General features: G+C 43.4%; 1 protein-coding gene across 11 annotated transcripts in view; it reads right to left on the bottom strand.

Moving 5' to 3' along the window:
- SCUBE2 (signal peptide, CUB domain and EGF like domain containing 2) overlaps window positions 1-20,443 on the bottom strand; it is a 68,625-nt gene that overhangs the window by 16,579 nt on the left and 31,603 nt on the right. For 9 of the 11 annotated variants that reach the window (XR_005983939.1, XM_041730400.1, XM_041730401.1 and 6 more), the window contains 9 exons: window positions 19,329-19,445; window positions 18,252-18,374; window positions 15,693-15,809; window positions 14,197-14,319; window positions 13,652-13,768; window positions 13,304-13,390; window positions 11,498-11,602; window positions 8,813-8,968; window positions 8,219-8,425 (listed from right to left, as the gene is read on the bottom strand). Coding sequence is in view for 10 of the 11 variants with exons in the window: in XM_041730400.1 (XP_041586334.1) it covers window positions 8,219-8,425; window positions 8,813-8,968; window positions 11,498-11,602; window positions 13,304-13,390; window positions 13,652-13,768; window positions 14,197-14,319; window positions 15,693-15,809; window positions 18,252-18,374; window positions 19,329-19,445 (1,152 nt within the window). In the remaining variant the exon portion in view is untranslated. The remainder of the gene's footprint in view (window positions 1-8,218; window positions 8,426-8,812; window positions 8,969-11,497; window positions 11,603-13,303; window positions 13,391-13,651; window positions 13,769-14,196; window positions 14,320-15,692; window positions 15,810-18,251; window positions 18,375-19,328; window positions 19,446-20,443) is intronic. The other 2 variants (XM_041730404.1, XM_041730405.1) reach the window with 1 other exon arrangement.

Genomic DNA, 20,443 nt, shown 5'->3' with positions numbered 1-20,443 from the left:
CTCTTTTCTCCTTGAGCAGCCAGCATGTTTTGCTGCCCCAGACAAAGGAGTCAATTGCCCCCAGAACACTTCAGGATCACAGCAGAGCTTTTGTATGTCTTCAGTGACCATTAAAATCCCATTCTCAAATCCCACACAGCTGTTTTCTCCCTCTCTTAAGAAAAAAAAAAATACAAGAAAGCTTTTCTGATGCAAAAGGGAGAGACCAGCAGGGACAAGGATTAATGGCAACAAAGAGACCTGAAGGCTCACCCTCTTTTCAACACGATGGCCTTTGAGTATTTCAGGCTATGGACAAACACTATGGTCTCTCTGTGGCGAAGATGGTGAACCTAATAAAAGAGGTCATTCTCTAGGGTCTGTTTTCTTAAGAGTCACGCTTTGACTTCTGAAGGAAAGCCATAAGCAGCCCACGCAGATTCCCAGGGTGTTCTGGAGCTGCTGCTTTGTCACAGCTCAGAGGCTAAGACAACACCGTGGCCTTGGGATCCCAGTTTGAAACCCTGTTAAATGGGTGTTTCAGGATAACAGGAGAGAGCACCCCCTTGGCTCAGAGGTTGAGCTGTTACACTGTCCAGGTTTTTGGTGTGTGTTCTTAGAGTTGGGGCGGAAAGCGGAGTCCAGCTGACGCCTTCCTGGCTGGGTTTCCCAATGCATGCTATGCTCTCTTCATGCTTAGTTAATGGGGGAGGCAGGGAGAGACGTCATTTCCCTTAAAGTGCCTCTTTTGCCTTCAATTGCAATATTTCCCCAAAGATTTGCCCCTTGCCCTCTTTTCTCTTAATGTTGGTGGCTATCTTTAGGATTTCACCTGTTGTCCCTGTGAAAATACATTAGTTCAGTAAAATACTTAGCACTGATTATGTGTTGAGTTCTGTTCTAAATGGAGCTGGAGCTATAGCACACAAGACAGACATGGCCCTGCCCTAGGGGACTCTCATTCTGGAGAATATGCACAATAAATGGGTAAGTAAATAAATATATAGCAGAATGCTACCTAGAAGTAAATATGATAAAGAAAAGCGAAACAGAGTAAAAAGGGAATACAAAGAGTGGTGGGAGTGGAGTTTGTGTGTATATAGTCTCAGAAGAGTAGCCAGGCTTTCCTCTCTGAGCTGAGATCAGACTGAAATGAACAAACTGGCCTTGCAATGGCATTGCCTAAGAGCAAAAGAAAAAAAAAAAAAAGCCAATGCAGCAGGAACAGAGTAAAAGAGCCAGGGTAACAGGAAAGGAATCCTAAAAAGCAAGCAAGAGCTAGATGATGCAGGTTCTTGAAGGTCATCGTAAGGAAATTAGACCTTACTCAAAGCATGTTGGAGGATTTGATAGAGGAATGGCATGATCTGACTTATGTTTCTAATAGATATTCTGGCTGCTATGTGGAGATCACGAGGCATGCAAGGACTGAAAAACAATTCAGAGCCTGTCACAACAGACTGGGCCCAGGATGCTGGTGGTTTGGAATAGAGTGGTAATGGTGAAGGAAGACATATCTACTTAGAGTAAGAATATAATGTGAAGGTAGAATTTGCTAACGAACTGGATGAGGAGCATGACAGAATGACAGGGGTCAAGAAAATGTGAGATTTTCAATTTGAACAATGAGGTAAATAGAGGTGCCATTTACTGAGATGAGGGAGAAGCAGGTTTTACTTAGGAGGGAGGGAGGGAGGCAGATAGACACACTGAGTTTAAGACGCCTGTTGGCCACACAAGTGTCGATATTGAAAAGGCATTGGTTTTACTGGTGGTTTGCAAGGTAGAATGTGACACCGCAGGGCTTTATGAAATGATCCACTGGGTGTGGGCAAAGCATCTTCACATCTATGCCTATTAACTTTTACCTAAAAATGAGAAACAAAGAAAGGGTTACTGGTTCAGTGTATGGTCTAAGATTGGTGCCTCAGTCTGTCTGCATCTCCATGAGTCGTAGACACACATGAAGACACAAGGTCTCCAAGAAAAGAGAAGAACATGGCATTCCACAACTCTATGGGGTGGGAAAGTACTGACTGCTTTGCTTCTTTCAATGCATTGAGAATTTCAGTTTGCCTGGTTGAATCAATTTCCTGATTATATTTTCGAGTTTCAACCAAACCAACTGGCACAAAATAGAAAGCAACTTCAAACAATCCAGCGAAAACCCTGGACTGAAGGTACAACCAACAATGGGTGAACACCAGGGAAGAGTCAGGCAGACACAACTTTTACTCTTTGCCAAACAGTATGACATAGAAACAGAAATCAGATCTGACAAGAGTTGAGCCAAAACACTAGCAATTCACAAAAAGACTATTTGAAAAATGAATTTACAACCACTAATGTTAGCAATGAACTTTGCCAGATTATAAATGTGGTACCTAAAGATGCTAGCCAGTTATTTTAAAACTGCTATTTAATCTATATCTCATTCCTTTATGATGTACATCATATATTAGCCAACAGAACAAGTATGTGCTTTTAAAATAAGTAAACACTCATGAATTCAAAAATATTTAACTTTGTGTGTGTGTGTGCGCGTGCCTGTGCGTGCAAGCATGTGCATGCATGCATGCTCGATAAAGAACATTCAACACATCCTGGGATAAAGAAGTCCATAATTCAAAATAGTGGTCAGAACTATTTTGGAGGAGAGAGGAGTTTGAGAGTCACCATCACATGGTGGTATTTAGAGCTCTGGCAATGAATAAGGTCAGGTAGAAGAGAGTGAAGGACTGAGCCCTGGGGTGTTTAGAGATCAAAAATTAGGGGAGAACCAACACGGAAAATCAAAAGGGAGCAGCCAGTGAGGTAGGAGGAGAACCAGAAGAGTGTGGTGTCTGAAACCCAGGAGAAGAGAGTGTTTCTGGTAGGTGGGAGTGGTCATCTGAATAAGAGTTGGCAACTAGATTTGGCAATAAAGAGGTAGTTAGAAATTTTGGGAAAAGCAGTTTCAGTGGAGAGTCTGGGAGCAGAAACCAGACTGGTAGGGGTTGGAAGAGAAAAATGGGAGGGGAGGAAGCAAAGACAGGGAGTTTAGACAACTCTTTTAAGGAATTTTGCTCTATAGGGGGTCAGAAAAAGAAGGCAGTATCTGGAAAGAAGTGTGAAGTCAAACGAGGGTCTGTTTGGCTTTTAAGACAGGAGATAGGTTTGTGTGCTGTTGGAAACGACCTAGTAAACAGGAAGAATTCTGAGATGAGGGGTCAGTGGGGATAACAACAGGAGCAATGTTCTTGAGAAGGGGAAAGCAAATGGACTCCAGAGCCCAAGAGGAGGAGGTGGCCTTGGTGTAGGAACATGGCCAGGTTTATTCAGTTTAACAGGAAGCAGGTCAGCATATGTGTGGACAGATACAGGATAGGAGGGTTGGTCTGCACATGATAAGATAAAATCATTTTCCTAGACTCTTAGAAGCCCATGGAGATCACTGCCTGGGAAGTCTTGTGGCAACTCAAATTCCACTTCCTCAAGGAGAATGCTTCTCTTCCCTCCCCTGCCCAGTTCTTCTGACTCCTCTGGCTTTGCTCTTTATGAACAGCATCACAGCTCTCCCAGGCACCATCTCTGCAGTCCAGCCCATAGTTATTATTCCAGACCTCAATCCTCCCTGCCTCATCAGGCAGCCAGCTGCAGCATCCTGCAGCTGTGTTCCTTTTGTCCATTAGCTGATGTCCATCCCTATAGCATCAGGGTGTTTTGATCCTCACCATCTCTAATCTAGATTACTGCAATAACCTTCCAATGACCTTCCTTGCCTCCGTTCCTCCCTGCCTCAGCCCTCACAGCCTGCCACCAGATCCACCTTTCTAAGGTGCTTCTCTGACTGCTCCCCTCCCTGACTCCAAAGCCTCCTTGACTTGCCACCCTGCACTCCTCATCGTATCTTTGATTCAGAACTCAATCTTTAGTCTCCTTTTCTACATCTGAGTTTTCTTTCTTTCTCAGGCTCTCTCAAGAGTCTATTTCCCCCCCCTGCTTTTCCTATAAATCTTTTCTGATTATTTCTTCCCCAGTGATCACATTCATCCAATCATTCAACCAAACCTGCAGGCCTTCTCTCCATGCCTCCTGCATATGAAGCAGGGCAGGGCTAGATGAGGGACATGTGGTAAGCAAGGGACCGATCAGAGGCCACGTCAAAAACCTCTGAGCTCACCCCAGCTCTTTCCTATTTTTAGTCCCCAATCCAGTTTATCACCAAATGCTGCTCACAGTTCCTCCTAAATATTTCTAGAATCTATTGCTTCTTTTCTAGTCCATCTAGTATCTTCATGTTCTCAACATCTCTCATGCAAAGCATTCAAAACCTTCCAAGTTAGGTTTTCTGCCTTTGGTCCTGACTCTCAATCTAATAAAAGAAATATTTCTAGAAATTTTTCTAGAACACAAGCATGACCTTAATTGCCTGATTAAACCCTCTAATGGCACCTTGTCACTTATATAAAGCCAAGGCTCCTTAGCAGTATACTCAAGGTCTCTCATGACTTACTGTGCTTTTCCCACCAGCCTTGCTACCCACCACATCCTACCTTGTGCTCCAGATTTAGTAATACTGAGTTGTCAATCATCCTCTGTATGCATCTTGCTCGGTCTCATTCCCAAGTCTACTCCTCTGCCTGAATACTCCCCTTTATGTGTCATCTGTGCATCCTTCAAAACTCAGATTAGACTTCCTCTCTTTGGGGAGGTCTTCTCTAACTCTCCCCTGGGAGGACCAAATGTGACTTGAGGGATGAGGTCTTATTTATCCAGGCCTCCTCAGCACCCATGGCAGTGCTGGCCCATGGAGGGTGCTCCATACAAGTACTATCAGAGGTAGATAATCATCACATGGCACAGGCTGTACCCAGAAGTGAGAGTATTCCCATTGAGAGAATTAAGAATATAGGCTCTTGAGACAGATCTGGATCTGAACTCTGGCACTGCCATTTACTTGCTGGGTGGACACTGAGAAAATGCCTTACCTCCCTATGCCTTAGTTTCCTTATTTGTAAAAAAAAAAAAAAATGATGCAAAATAGACTTATGATGAGGATCAAATGACATAATGTATGTAAAGTGCTTAGCACAGTGTTAAACACACTATAAGTGCTCAATTAATGTCCACATTTTACTAAATTATGTTTTATTGCGGTTTTGTTTTGTTTTGTTTTTAGAGAGAGGGAAAGAGAAAGGGGAGGAGATGCAGAGAGAGAAGGATAGAGAATCTTATGCAGGTTCCACGCCCACCACAGAGCCTAACTCAGGGCTTCATCTCACAACCCTTCCAAGTCTGTGTGAAAAGTATTGATCTAATTTTGTCTGTATTGCTAACAGACTTCATATTTTCTATGATTTAAGACAGAAAAGAAAATTTCTGCCTGCTCAGTTGCAAATAATTTCTCAATTCTGAAAAAATTAAGAAGAAAATGCCTGGCTCATTCCTGCCTCAAGCCATTTGCACCTGCTGATCCCTCCTCAGCCAGAACATACTCTGCCCCCATCAAGGCCAACTCCTTCTCACTTAAATCAAATGTCACCTGCTCTGAAAGCCTTCCTGAACACCTGTGGAGAGTAATCCTTCCTCCCCTCTGTCCCTCTCTGTATTCTTATCTTCTGTAATTACCTTTTGTCTTTATTTGTTAATTGTCCATGTCCTTCTGTTAGAATGTGAATCTTATAAGAGCTAGTTCCTCACTCATTATGTTCTCACTACTCCATCCAAATTTAGAGTGGCACAGAATGGTATCTCAAAATATAATAGTTGAATTAATTTTTCTCAACTGCTGTAAAGGAAAGATACTGCTGTTGAAAGTTGAATTAAACCTTCCCAGTCTCAGGACGCCTGGGTGACTCAGTGGTTGAGCGTCTGCCTTCAGCTCAGGGCATGATCCTGGATCCTATAGGAAGCCTGCTTCTCCCTCTGCCTATGTCTCTGCCTCTCTCTCTCTCTCTCTCTCTCTTTGTGTCTCTCATGAATAAACAAATAAAATCTTTAAAAAAAATTTTAAAGGAAAAGTGTAATGGTCTCATCTGCCCTTTCAGTGACTCCAAATGCTTTCGGAGCCTCCTTTTGGACAACATTGCAAATAATTTCCAAAAAGAACTATCCTAGGCATGTCTCCAATGTCTGTACCATTCAGAGTTCAGGAAATACCAGGAAACTTGGTCTTGATGAAGTTCTAAGACCAGCAAATAGTCTAGGAATATAAGGAATAGAAGACACACTCCCCGCCCCCCAACACACTCACTTGTTCCCTGGCCCTAGCCCATACCATGTGTGTCTCATGGGGAAGAAGGCTTTCCAATTAACACATGCAACCCCTCCTTGTGCACACTTCCTCCATTCAGCAGGAGGAAGCAATTTCACTGGTAATTATTTGTGCTATTTTCTCTACATGGTAAAATCCTCAACATGGCTGTCAGATGGGGTGAATCTGATTTGGTTCCGTGTGGGCTACAAAATTCATCCATTGCTAGAGGGAGCTCTTGAGACAAGACACATTGCCTCTCAGCAACAAATCCAGCCTAACTAAGCATGACAAGCATCTCAGGACACATTTACACACACAACAGCTACAGTGTCTTTCATAAGCTCTCATGGTCATGAGGCATCCTCTGTTAAGTAACTCCTGCTAATCATTCTTGGCCCTTTTCTGCAGGAACACAGTCATGGTAGGATTGGTAATACTCTAGTTCTGCCTAATTTCTCAACTGGCCACCAAGGCTCCCTGGCAAGCCTGTGAGGCCTCTCCCTACCAGGAGAGCAAATGGGGAAGGGGATGCAGTCTAGCTCTGAGAGGCCTGGCCTGCCTGGCCCTGACAGTTTCTGCAACTCCCCCCCATAAAGTAGGGCAGCAAGAGCCAATGCTTGTCACCATTTTGGTATAGAAACCAGAACTCTTATAATTTTAAATGAGAATAAACCAACCAGCTGGGTTGTTTCTAACTTTTTTTTTCTTTTTAAGAGAGTCAGCTAGAATAAAAGTCAAGACTATTTGAGAACCAGCCCCTGGTGGACAATTACACTTGATTTTACACTTGATTTTTACTACATTTTGGCAAAGTAACAGATTTGGGCTGAAAGTAGTCGGTTATTGCTGACAATTCTCTGGAATGAGTGCCCTGGGCTCAGCTTTGCTTCTTCAGAAACACTGGCTTAAGCTCAAGCCTCCTTAACACTCCTTAGCTCAAGCCTCACTTCTGGGCCTCCTACTGATGCTTGAAAAAGGACATCAGTTTATTCTGGATGAGTCTGGTTATCAAAACTCACCTTACTTGGGACCAGAGCACAGGCTTTGGAGTTAGCCCATTGATGTGATCTAGAGCAAAAGAACCTAGCTCTCTGAGTTCCAGTTTGTTCATCTGTTACATAGAGATGATAATGCCAACCTAATGAGATGACCATTCAGGTTAAGCGAGATAAAGCGGATACCGTCTTAATGTTGTACTGTGTCAGATGAAAACTCAATAAATCATTACCGTGATTACCGTGATCATAAAGTGAGACTATAAAGTGATTATCTGCCATAAATGCCCAGAACAATTTCACCCAATAAACAAATCTCAAGACCGACCACCCTAGAACCTCTTGCCCAGGTTCCTTCTGTCTAGAACTTCATAAATTGGTGTTGTTCAAATGCCAGGTCTCAAACTTAATTCTGAAACACACACACACACACACACACACACACACACACACACACACACACACCATGTATGGAACTGACACTACTAGGAGTCTCGGGCTGAAGCTCAAGGATCTCATAAGACTGCCAGGTGGCACCCCCAGACTCTGCACAAAACTATGGACAGGTGAGGTTCATGACCACCGTCAGCCAGGCCAGAGGGAGATGATGGGGAACTGGTAGTGGGGTGTACAGGAGCCTCATAGGTGCCTCATGCCCATAGTCTGTCCCTACCCAGGGCCACAGTGCTCTGAAGACCACCGTCCTCAGACTCTTGAAGGTCAGTACTCCCTCTCCTCATTGCTCTACTTCCTCCTTTCCAACCCTCAATTTGGCAAACATTTATTCAGTGCCCACCACAACCAGACCCTGTGCCAGGTGCCAGGGAGCTCCTGGTCCAGCAGGCACAACAAATCCCAATGTGTCATTCCCAAATGAGAGAGGGTAACCACAGCATTCTCTGGAGTGAACCCAGAGAGGGAGAATGGTCTATGCTTTTGGTTACCCCGAGTCTTTATGGAGCTCATGACAACTCTGTGAGCAAGAATGGCCCAGCAGGTCACTCACCACATTGGTTTCCTGCGTGGCTCTGGCCCACTCCACAGGACTCCAGTTGGTGTTCAGATGTTCTGGGAGACTTGTTTTCCCCTTCAAGTTCCATGCCTGAGAGCTGGAGGTGAAAGTGCTCCCTGTTGGCTGCCTTCCGGAGCGCACGGATAGCTTTCCGGAGCCGCTTCTCTGTCCGCTTTATGGTGCAACTCAGGTCACAAGAAGCTACCGAAACAAGAGGGGTAGCAGTGGGGGAAGAGGTCAGGCTGCAGCACAGGAGGATGTCCGGACCCATAAAGGACCCACCAGCACCCACGGTTCCCTGTGGACAGAATGGAGGGGAGACCTAGGGCTGGGCACCTCGCAGGCTGGGCAGCATTGGTTTCTAAAAGAAATTTGTTGGCCAAAGTTGAATCTTTGAGTTTTTAGGAAACAGATACAATCATGAGGTTCCAAACCAATTCAGTTTAGTTTGGGAGTGAAAAACAAAACAAAACAAAACAGGAGATACTTCAGTGGTTGCACTACTGTTTCCCCCCAGAATGATGAAAGGCAAAAGAATAAGGAGCAAGCTGTGAGAAGCCTGGTACCAAAGACTGTTTTCAAACCAACCTGTCACCTCCTTTTGGTTAATTTCAAGTTCAAACTCAACAGTGATAAACATTTCCTTAGTGGTGCTTGGGCGGCCAGGGGCTCCCGGGACTTGCTTGCTGGAGCTGCATGTAAGGTTTGCGTAGCGGAAGCTCTCTTTTACTGAGCTGTGCTTCTCTGTATGAAGAAACAAAATTATCGGAAGCCAGATCCTGGCAAAGCACTCAGTTGAACATTCGCTAGAGCTCAGTAAACATTTCATTAAAACAACTCTCAAGGGACTAAGTGATTAACTCCAGATGCCAAGACGTTGCAAGCCTCAGCTTGGAGCACGATGACATTTTAATTTCAAAGAGCCTCCTATATAACTTAACAATTTAGCTCTTGAAAATTATTTTCATGGATGAATGCTGGATGTTTCTGACTGGCTGGCCACATAAGTGGAAGACAGGAACCAGGGTTGCCTTGCATTCCTAACTGACAGTCTGCTAAGGTGTGCTTGTGTTCTCAAGGTTGGTTTCCTTAGAGCTGGACTGTGATGTACCAAGCAGGGACTAAGGCTTCAAATAGGGAAGGAGCACAGGAGTAGAAAGGAAACCAACTCCTGTTTTCAGGCAAACTGAGTTTGGAGTAATTCCAGCCTGAAGGGGAAGTTGGAAAACACATTAACAGTGATGTCTCATTTTGAAATAACCAGGAGCAATATACAGCACAAAACATCTAGAGAACCAAACAATATCATGAAGGCATCTAGGGTGGGAGGAAGTGTTGCGTAAGGCAGGGTTCTGCACATCCCTATTCCAGACTCTGGCCATCTCTCCCTCACCCCTCTATCTCCTGTGGCTTCCAGTGGATCTTTTAACTAATGACCATTAACTGGAACCAAAGAGCAGTTCCATGTATCATCCACACAACCAACTTGCTTCCAGTTTAAACTCTTATTTTATTCAATGGACGAATTATCTGTATCATATTCTTCAACATTACAAAGATGTTCAAAGCAATAGGTCAGCAGGAGCCAAAGGAAGGAGGAAGCAAATTAATCCCCACCCACCATCCTCTGGGAAAAATTCTCCTTTCCTTTTTCAAAAAGCTAACTTCTAATTCCATAATAATTTTAGATTTGCAGAAAAATTGCTTAAATAGAACAGAGAATTCCCATATATTGTTTAAGTTTCCCCTAATGCTAACATCTTACATTAACATGTATATTTATCAATACTGAGAAATTAACAGTATAATACCATTAAGGAGACTAAAGACCAAGTCTATTTTTAAGTAATGCTTTTCTGGGGTATCTGAGTGACTCAGTGGTTGAGCATCTGCCTTTGGCTCAGGCCATGATCCCAGGGTCCTGCAATCAAGTTCCGAATCAGGCTCCTCACAGGGCGCCTGCTTTTCCCTCTGCCTATGTCTCTTCCTCTCTCTGTGTCTCTCATGAATAAATAAATAAAATCTATAAATAAATAAATAAATAAGGCTTTTTTTCCTCTGATCTAAAAGTATAAATGCTGGGGTACCTGGGTGGCTCAGTTGATCGAATGGCTGAATTTGATTTTGGCTTGATCATGAGGTCATGATCTCAGGGTTGTGGGATCGAACCCCATATTGAGCTCCACACTCAGCATGGTGCCTACTTGATATTCTCTTTCCTTCTCCCTTTGCCCCTCCTCACCCAATAAATAATCTTTAAAATAAATAAATAGATAGATAGACAAAAAGAAGTATAAATGCTCACTGTGGAGAATTTGGAAAATGCAGAAGGAAAAAAATGAAGATCTCCAGTCAACCCCTCTACCCAGATATAACTACTACTAATCACATGGTGAGTTTCCTTTTTCTCCTACTCACGCTTTTTTCTTACACAAGTTGGGTTGCATTAGATATACAAAATCTCACTCTCTCCTCTCCATCTTAGCATTATATTACGAGATCATTTTCCATAGTTTCCATTTATGTCATTAAACATTCTTTAAAAACACATAATTCATAGCTGCATAATATTCCATTTAAATAGAGGTACCAAAATTAATCTGTTTCTTAAAATATGCAACTAAAATATGCACTAAAAGTGACTACAGTGAGCTTAATGTTTATTTGTATGATTTATTTGAGGATAAACTGAGGAAAGAGGCATTTCTAATAAATGAATCATGATTTTTTTAAGCTCTAGAATTATTCTATGAAATAATACTGGAAATGTGAACAGGAGGGGAGAAGAGTATTAGGTTCTGTTCTTCGCTACAAGTCCAGCTCTACTTGGATGGTATTTTTTCTGCTGAAGCCAATGGAGTCACTGCTTCCAAAGATTGGATCCAGGAGGAAAGCTGGATATTACATCTTTGCTCACCGAAGGTTATCCTGAGCCAAACCCTTTTCATTTCTTTAGCTTATTTTCCAAGCACACTCTTAGATCTATAAAATTTAACCCAATATAATCACAAATTGCCAATGTATCTTAAAGCCCTCATTGATTCCTATGAACTCACAGGTTTCTCTGGAGCTTTACCATGTGTGCCTGGCAGAGGAAGCCCTGAAGTATAACTCCAGAGCTATACAGGTGTGCTAGGCTAGGCTCCTCTTCCTCCTGTGGAGGAGTACTTGGAGAATCTGGGCTGCTCAAGACCACCTGAAGGGCTTAGTTTGTGACAGTCCCCTTTCCCAACGTGCAACCAAGCTCCCTGCACCAGCCATCTGATTCCATACCTGGTAGTGCTGGTCGCAGACCCTCGGGAAACAGCTCAGCCTTTTTCAAACTACACTTGCCTTCATTTACTTTAAAGGTTACACTTGTCCTGATGGTGGCGACATCTTCAGAAAGAAACAAGTGAGAGACATTACCTTCAGAGGCACAGGAGGAAAAGACTGGGTGGGTAACAGAGGAGCTATCCCAAGCCTGGGTCCCACCATACACTGCATACCCTGAGCCCCTCTCTTATCCTGAGACCACAAAAGATTTGGCTCACGGAGTGCCCATGACTCTGAGGCTGAGGATGCCAGGAGCCTCCTAAGAGTTACACTTATTCCTCCACCTGAGATTAATCCAATGCCCAAATATAATAAAGAGAGGCCCCAAACAACCTTCACACTGAGATGAACCATGAGGTCACTTTTGTGCCTTCCTGAGGAAGAAGACCAGGATCCCCTAGTTCAAATTTGGACATGACTGCTGAGGGAAACAGTGAAGGGCAGATTTTCCTGGAGAAGACTTTTCTGGGAGGACAAGGTTGAGGGAGCAGATAAGGATGGCACTCACCAAAGGCTGCTTGGATGCTCGGGCTCTAGGGGCAGCAAAAATCCCACTCTGAGGGCCTCGTGCGCAAAATTCTGTTCTCCCCTCACAATCAATCTTAACCATATGTCAAGCTCTGAAGCCAAAGCCAAGGATTCATATTCTAGCTTGCAATGAGAACTTGAGCAACTTACTAAAACTCACTAATCCTCAGTTTCCTCATCCATAAAATAGACAAAATTGGGGTACTTACATTACTATGAGAATTAAATAAGATGATGCAAAAATAATACATTTAGCCTACTGTCTGGCACACAGTAAGAACTGAATATTAACTGTTTGCTTGTCCATCCTGTGGGTAGCCTAAATCTCCAAGTGCCCCATTACTAAGGGATTTGGTGAAACAGACCATGATGTCTGTTCTGGCTGGTTTCAAATGTTAGGCAGGAGGGGCAGTGAAGAATAGTGCTCTGGACTCTGGATCTAGACTCCTAATTAAAATCCGGACTCCCCTATTTCCTATCTGAATCACTCTAGGTACATTATTTCATCTCTCAGAATCTCAGGGTCTTCATCTGGTCAGTGAGGAGAAAAGTAAAATTGCTCTGAGTGCTACAGTGTGGATTAAATCAGCTAGGACAGGTAATACAGTGGCTGGTATATTTTAACTGCTCAATCAATATATTCAAGTATTATTATCATGCTTTGGGTCTCTAGCTCTCTCGTATATGTAATATGGACATTAAGAATCATTTCCTCAATCAGATGTTCTCGTGATAAAATCACAGAGATGGCTAAGTCTGGGAGGACGAGGCTACTTAAAAGCTTTAAATTTCATTCTTTGTCTTTTTGACAAACCAGAAAGGGTTCAGGATCCTTTCTCTGGATAGAATCGTTGTGCCTCGTCATGCCTATGTCTATCTCCACCAATGCCATGTGCTCTGGGTACACACTACCTGCTGCACCTTTGAGGGACAGGGAATTGGGGAGACCTGAGTCTCCTGATCCCAGAGCTCTGTGGGCCTCTGCCCAATATGATGACTCAGCAGGGCTGAACACGGAGCCTCCTAGCAAACAGTGGACAGTCAGTAAGTATCTGTTACATAATGAGTCAGTCTTCAGGCACCAAGGCTGTGGGCAAGAACATCCTGTAATGTGCTCAGAGCATTGAGGAGATTAAGAGAAAAGAAGATAAAGCCAATGCCCAAGAACAGCACCCCAAGAATGAAACCCATTTAACACAGAGAGCCCCAGAGAAAACACACAGATTTGGTAATTACCCCCAAAAGCAGAATCATTTGATTTTTGCTGTTTGCTCCTGAGAGAAGAGGAAGAGCCGCAGGTGACAGAGTAGGTCTCTTGCAGTCCTGACAGACAGAATGTAGGTTGTCAACATGTAAGCAAGGTCACAGTCTCTCCTGGGAGCAGCCAAAAGCACTCTCCAGCCCCCATTCCACAGAAACCACTAGACTTATGCCCAGCATATAGGGTCTCAAAGCATGGGCCTCCGGTGGTCAGGGAGCAGCTGGCCAAAGACCTGGAAACCCTTTGAGGGACTCTAACACCTAAAGGCCAGGAAGGCTTGGCCCTGGCATGAGGACTTTCTCCAGGGACTGGGACCCACTCACCTGAATAGAGGTGAATGCCAGAGTGACATCTGAGGAAGCACCTGTCTCCTCCACCACTCTTACCGCAATGCAGGGACACATGGGGTGACATGCTAGTGGACAGGACCCCCTTCACTTCTAGATTGGACAAAAAGCAGACACTTACAGAAAGAGAAGGATACTTCTAGATATGCTAAGGACAGCTGAGTCCCAAATATCCAAGGACCCAAGAAAAGAAGGTAGAGTTGTTATACAGCACAGAACATAAGACACAGGGCCCTGTTTCCCTCCAAGGTAAAGAAGCTATTTGTATGCTATTTTTTTCCATGCAGAAAAACAACTGGGAAAACAGAAGTGAGTTCCAACCAACATAAAAGCACAGAGGGAACCCCCAAAGAGCCTGCAAAGTATCTCCTGTTTTTGAACTATATAAAGAATGGCAGCTGCCGCTAATGGGGCAAGAGTCAGGGAAGGGATGGTCAGGCACACTCCAGGCCCAGGTGGACATGGGACAGAGCTGCCGTGTCAGTGTGAGCCCGCTAACTGTGAGACTCGGTACCCCTTACCCACACAGTCTTTTTTATTCCAGTGGAGCTTGTATGCTGAGTGGCATCGGCATTCGTAGCTGCCCACTGTGTTCACACAGACCTGCTGACAGCCCCCATTGTTGACGCTGCACTCGTTGGTGTCTGCAGAACAAAACGCTCTCCTGTCACAGCAGCCCACTGGTGACTAGGCTGATACCATCCCTCCCCTGAGGAAGGAGCAGCAGGGAAGTCACAGGGTCAGAACTCACTAAACAAAGGGAAGGTGCTAACTGCCTTCAGGATGTGCACTTGGCACCAGCTGACCCCACTCTCCACTCGGTGGATTTCCTGGCATAGGCTTTGCCAAGATGGTCTCAGGTTCCATGTTTGACCAAACCTTTCCCCCATTAAGGATTCTCAGAAGGGAGCACACTCTACTGTCACATGTCCAAGCTCAAACACTGCACAGGCCTCCGATGTGAAATTCTACTATCCTCCTAGGCTACATGCCAAGGGGGATAGAATTAGGATTCCTCACTGGATAGTTCATATTCAGTAGTTGAAGTATAGAGAAGGCAAATGACTTGCACAAATCCCCATCAACACAAGGCTGAGTCCAGGTTGGAAGGCAGCTCCACCTAAAACCCAGACACATGTCCATATTCAGGGAATATATCCTTGGGGTTTCTTGATTGCCTGGAAGATGTTTTTAGCCATGCCAAGGATGTATTGAAAAGGTCAGAAGAGAGACAATACTATCTATACCACATTACTCCCATCCGTTCTTCTTAAGCACAGGACACAAGGTATGGGCAGGAAGTATTTAAGCCAGTGGTTCCCGAATATTCAGACACTCAGGATTGCTTTGGAAGCCCTAGCCATTCTGAATCAGAATCAGAATCTGAATCTGTATTCTCAAAAATTGTTGAATGAACCTGATGGTCAGGGGGAGCAGGGTGGAAATCATTCGATGTCAAATCTGATTTATGCCATTGTCTGAATGAGCATAATGACATCAGAACATGTGGCTACATGGGCACAGCACAGAGAGATAAAGTCAATGGTCCACTTCCAGCTCAAAGACCTGCTCAAAAAACCAGCTCAAACCTCGAAAAAGGCTTCTTAGCTAGTTCCTGCGCATAGCAAGTCTGTGGAAATGGTTGATGCCCTGCCAAGTCTCTCTGAGGACTGTGACTTTACTATCTACTGGGAAGTTCCAACAGACAGGATATTAGCTCCTGAGAGATGCTCCCACTGTCTGAATACACTACATCAATAAAGTCAATGAAGAATTCACGGTTGATTAGCTCAGTTCTTCTTTCTGGTCCATAACTTAACATGTTAAAGGGATCCATGTGAATAGGTTTCCCTTAGCAGATGCCTCCCTGGAGTTGGTGAAGTCACTATTACTCTAGTAAAATATCCCATTCATCCCCAATATTGGAAAATTGACCCCGATCTGGGGAAACTGTGAGGTAGGCCATGCTCCCCCGCAGGCCCAACCTCATCTGACCCTAGTGGGACATTCTGCTCACCTCCACAGTGGGTAAAGCCATAGAGGGTATACCCTTTGTTGCAAGCACATGTGAATGTGCCAGGGTGGTTGATGCAGCTATGGTCACAAGTCCTATCCAAAGAGCATTCATCCACATCTGTAATTGTCAAAGGGAGAGGGGAGCTGAAACCAAGTCTGAGGAATGAGTGGAAAGAACATGTTTATAACTCCACTTATTGACCAACAATAAAAACAACACAAACAGAATTTTTTAAAGTATCTATCAGTTCTCCTGCTTACTTGTGTTAAAGAGAAGGTGGAGTGGCCTACAATAAGAATACTCACAAACAATCTTTATTTCCAAATTCTGTTGCAAGTATTACTTGCCTTTAAGCTCACTGAGTCTCTCTCTCTCTCATGATTATTTGCAGGGCTGAGTAATTTAAAGTATTTAAATGAAGCTAAATGAGATAACGTACCTTAAAAGGGTTTGTAAACTATAAGGTACGACCCATGCATTATTGTTGTTATATTACTATTTGTAAAACAACAGTACTAATTATATAAGCCACAGAAAACTGAAAACAGAAGACAGTTGGGTTGGAAATAAATCTGGTTCCTATCTTTCCAGAATTAGCCTTTTGGCCCCAGGAGGCCAATTGGGTTTTAATGTCCTCTGCACTAAAAGAATGCATGAACACTAACATCCTCAGTGATTTTCTATCACAGGCACTAAAATTTGGTGGTTAAGCTCCAAACTGGATTGGCTTTGTTCTTCTGCCATGGTTCAGCCCCACAGGGCCCCTCCTGTCCTCGGTCAATGTAGAGGCATCTCTGGCTTCAGCTGAGGTCCTGGAAACCAGCCTCAGGAGGCTGCCTCTGTCAATATAATCATCTCTTCTTCCCTGGTCTGGTCCTCACATCTTTCTTGTAGACTAGAATTTCAGTGCATTACTTGTTCAGCTCTTTGGAGGGTTTTAACAGAATTACGACTTGGGTCCACAAATGGATAAACCAGGACCAGTGTGGAATTCAGTGGAAGCCAACTAGCCCAGAGCTAGATCTCTTTTCAACACCAAATGTGCCATGAGACACTATGTTAATAAAAAACAAACATTTGGAAGGAAGTGAAGGAATGAAACAATGAAATTAAAAAGGGAAAATTCTTACAAAACCTTTTCATCACTAGCTTTTCCCAGAAATCCTGGCAATTTCTTGAGTAAATTTGTTCTGTGAAAATATTTGTTCTACCAAGACCAAGTGAAAAATAAGAAAAAGTCTACTTCTTCCCTAGTAATTGATGTCACTCTATGAATTCTGTTATTAACATCAGCCAGTTATCGAGAAAGTGGACTTGTTCAGTAGCTGGCTTTGGCTACACATGATGGGCTGTTGCTTTGCCAAAAATAATGAGATCACTTTTCTAATTCCTTTTTAATGTGTTTACACAGCTTATATGGTATTTCTTGCTCTATACATTATGAAACATTATGTGGAACATCAAGCTTGCTTTCCAAATCAAAGGAAAGAAAGCCATGCAATAGTCACATAGAATGAATTTAAAGGGTCCTATACTTGAACTGCCTGGCAAATTATGTAGTAAGGGGGGGGGGGGGAGAAGAGAAACCTAATTCACACACCATAAGGTTAAAAAAAATAATAATTATGTTACACTTTTTTATTACCTGAAGTGAAAGCAGATATTATTTCCTGATTCTGACTTAATTCTGGGATTTCTAACAAAATAAGTCAGGCTGCTCTTGTTCCAAGAAACAGAACAAGACTACATGGCAGCACATCTTTCCTGAGAGGGCTTCCTCTATATCCATAGGGCATAAGAGGTGCTCATCTGAAAATATAAATAATGCCCCTCATCCAACACAGCTTACCACCACCCCAAAGTGTTATTAATAACAAGAACTGCCCACTTGACACTACTTGTGTAGAAGGAATGCACCTAAGAAGGGGTCTGCAATCCTGCCCAAGGACTGACCAACCTTGCTTCCACTCAATCCCCTCCCTCTCCACCATCCCTCTCCACCATCCCTCTCCCCAAACCCCAAAGGCCGGTTGCTCATTAAAACAAGGGCTATAAGGAAGAGAGACCAACTGGTACATGACCTTGATTATGGGTTGACCCCAACTTTTCGCTAGGAAAAGGTAAGGTATGTTAACTAAATCTACATATTTTTTGCCACCAAGTTTTGTTATAAAATCCACAAAATTAAAGGAAATTTTAGAAAGAAATTATTCATAATCTCAACACCCTAATGCAAACCTGTTTACACTCTGTGATCTATTCCATTTCCAGCAGCGAGCTCTGCTGTAATCACACCAGATGGATACTTTGAGGTGTTCTCACCAGATGGATACTTTGAGGTGTTCTCTAATCATTAACAGCTTAATTTTCAAAATATACTTGTGAGCTACATAAGTGTTTTTATTCTACCAACAAATGAAATAAGTTAAGCATGGGTTGGAGGTTGGATTAATGACTCCATCAAGAAGCCCAATGAACCAGCCTCTGCCAGCGTGGGATTTCGTCTTCTCGGCTCCAATCAGTGGGCACCACATAGCCCCGCTACGTTTCAGCACATACCTTGGCAAGACTTCTCATCTGTTAATAATTTAAATCCTTTTTTGCAGCTGCAGTCAAAGCTACCCACAGTGTTTTTGCAGAAATGATCACAACCTCCATTATGGGTCTGGCATTCATCAATATCTGTAACAGGCAAGCATCAGCAAATCAGATAGCAAAACTGGCCTGGTTTTCCACAAATCCCTGACGTGCTATTGTGTGCGTGCTTCATTACTCTCTGCAACAAAAACAGACCCATGAAAGCATTTAAGGATGTTTGCTGATGTTTTTAATCTTACACGTTTTCTTGTCTGGCTGAACCAATTTGGAAAGACGAGTGCCTCATCCCCATGAGAACTCTGACTTGTGCTACCCTTGACTATCATTAAGGAAACAGATTATGGGAAAGAATGGTGATGTCCTGTTATATTCTCATCCTTGCACTGCTCTCTTGAGATAAGATGGCTCCCTTTGGTATACTTTCCATTCCAGTTTAATGATTAAAGTTATAAGGAATTAGAACATTTGTTTTGGCAAATTACACAACGATCAAGTAGCCTCAATGCTTTTAAATGATTCCTGATACTCAAATTAATCTTATCTTCTCTCAGTTTCATCTGGTAACTGGTTATCTGCTTTTTATCATGTTAAAGAACTAAGCCTTTGTACTCTTGCCCACAAAATACTAGCAGGTCATTGAGGTCTCTATTCATCAGCAAAAGTTAATTGGACAGCTATTTATTAAGTTCTCTGAATAATAATCTTGGCTGTTATTTATATCATAATCTCTAGGCTGTTATTTATGATATACTGATATTATCACCTGCAAATGAATGTTTTCTTGAACTTCTGCCTTTTTCTAATAAGGTTGCTGCCTGAAATGAGTTATCTGATGCTTGCAGAAGCTGACCTTCTCAACAGTTAATGTAATTAAGTTGGTCCTAATTAAGCTTACTCAATTATAACCTTCCACTAGCCCAGGGAAGAAAAGCTTCCATCGATATGAATCATGAGCAAATCTGGAGTCACTCAGGAGGAATGGAGGGGAAGAGCTCCCTTTATCCCTGCACATTAGCAGCATGGAGAGGCACAGGCTACCTTTACAGGTCTTCCCATCCAGCTGGAGAGTAAATCCAACAGGACAGCTGCAGTGAACACCTGTCGAAGTATCCTTACAAGTGCGATCGCAGCCTCCATTGTTGACAGCACAGGTTTCTGACAAGGAGGTAAGAAAAGGACAGTTAGCTTGCTAAAGAAGTGCTGATATGGTTGGGAGGAAAGGATATGGCTGCAGGATTCATACTTGACAGAGTTCATGGAAGCCAAGAAGCATGATGGGGTACTCACAGTTGTACCTCAAGTCTCTACCACCAGCAGGTACAGCTCCTCTCACCCAGCTAAATAAGTGACATCTCACAAAGATGCTTGTTAGGGGGTTAAAAATGTCTCTCCAACCTGCTGAGCCTTTTTCCCCCCTACTGGTAGATCTGAAGCCAGTACTGGTAGATCCCCCTACTGGTAGATCTGAAGTTCCTATTGATCCACAGCCACTGACCGGCTAAGTGTGGCCACATCTGGCAAGCTAGATGTGGATGCAGAACGGGGCAAAGGGGGATGTTCCCTCCTTAATCCTGAACCCTCTCCCTTCAATATAAGTAATGGGCGAAGTAAGAGAGGGTAAGCTTCGCCTATCCTAGCCATTCTCTTGCTGCAGACCAATGACTTTCTTGGAACTTTCAATTAACTCATGTTAGGAGTTTACCTTTCCCTGTAAGGAGAAAGAACTGTTAGAAGTACATGAAATCAGCCACAGTTGTTAAGTAACATCTATAGAGATGAGGGACAATAAGCAAATGTCTTTCTAGTTTTACTTACTGCTTTTACTTCAGTAGCTACCTCAATGTAGAGCCTCGGGGGAAAAGCTTGGTTCTAGTTAAATATGACAGTTAGAATAGGTATATCTCTGTTTGCTCTCTAAACCTAACATGAGGGACACCTGGGTAGCTCAGTTGGTTAAGCGTCTGCCTTTGGCCCAGGTCATGATCCTAGGGTCCTGGAATCAAGCCCTGAGTTGGGCTCCTTGCTCAGTGGGGAATCTTCTCTCCCTCTCCCTCTACCCTGCCCCCCTGCTTGTGCTCTCTCTCTCTCCCTCAAATAAATAAATAAAATCTTAAAAAAAAAAAAACTAGCATGAGAGTGAATAGGTTTTTTTA

This window comes from Vulpes lagopus, chromosome 15 (genome assembly GCF_018345385.1).
Source record: "Vulpes lagopus strain Blue_001 chromosome 15, ASM1834538v1, whole genome shotgun sequence".
Lineage (NCBI taxonomy): Eukaryota > Metazoa > Chordata > Mammalia > Carnivora > Canidae > Vulpes > Vulpes lagopus.
This window is presented reverse-complemented; position numbering and strand designations above follow the sequence as displayed.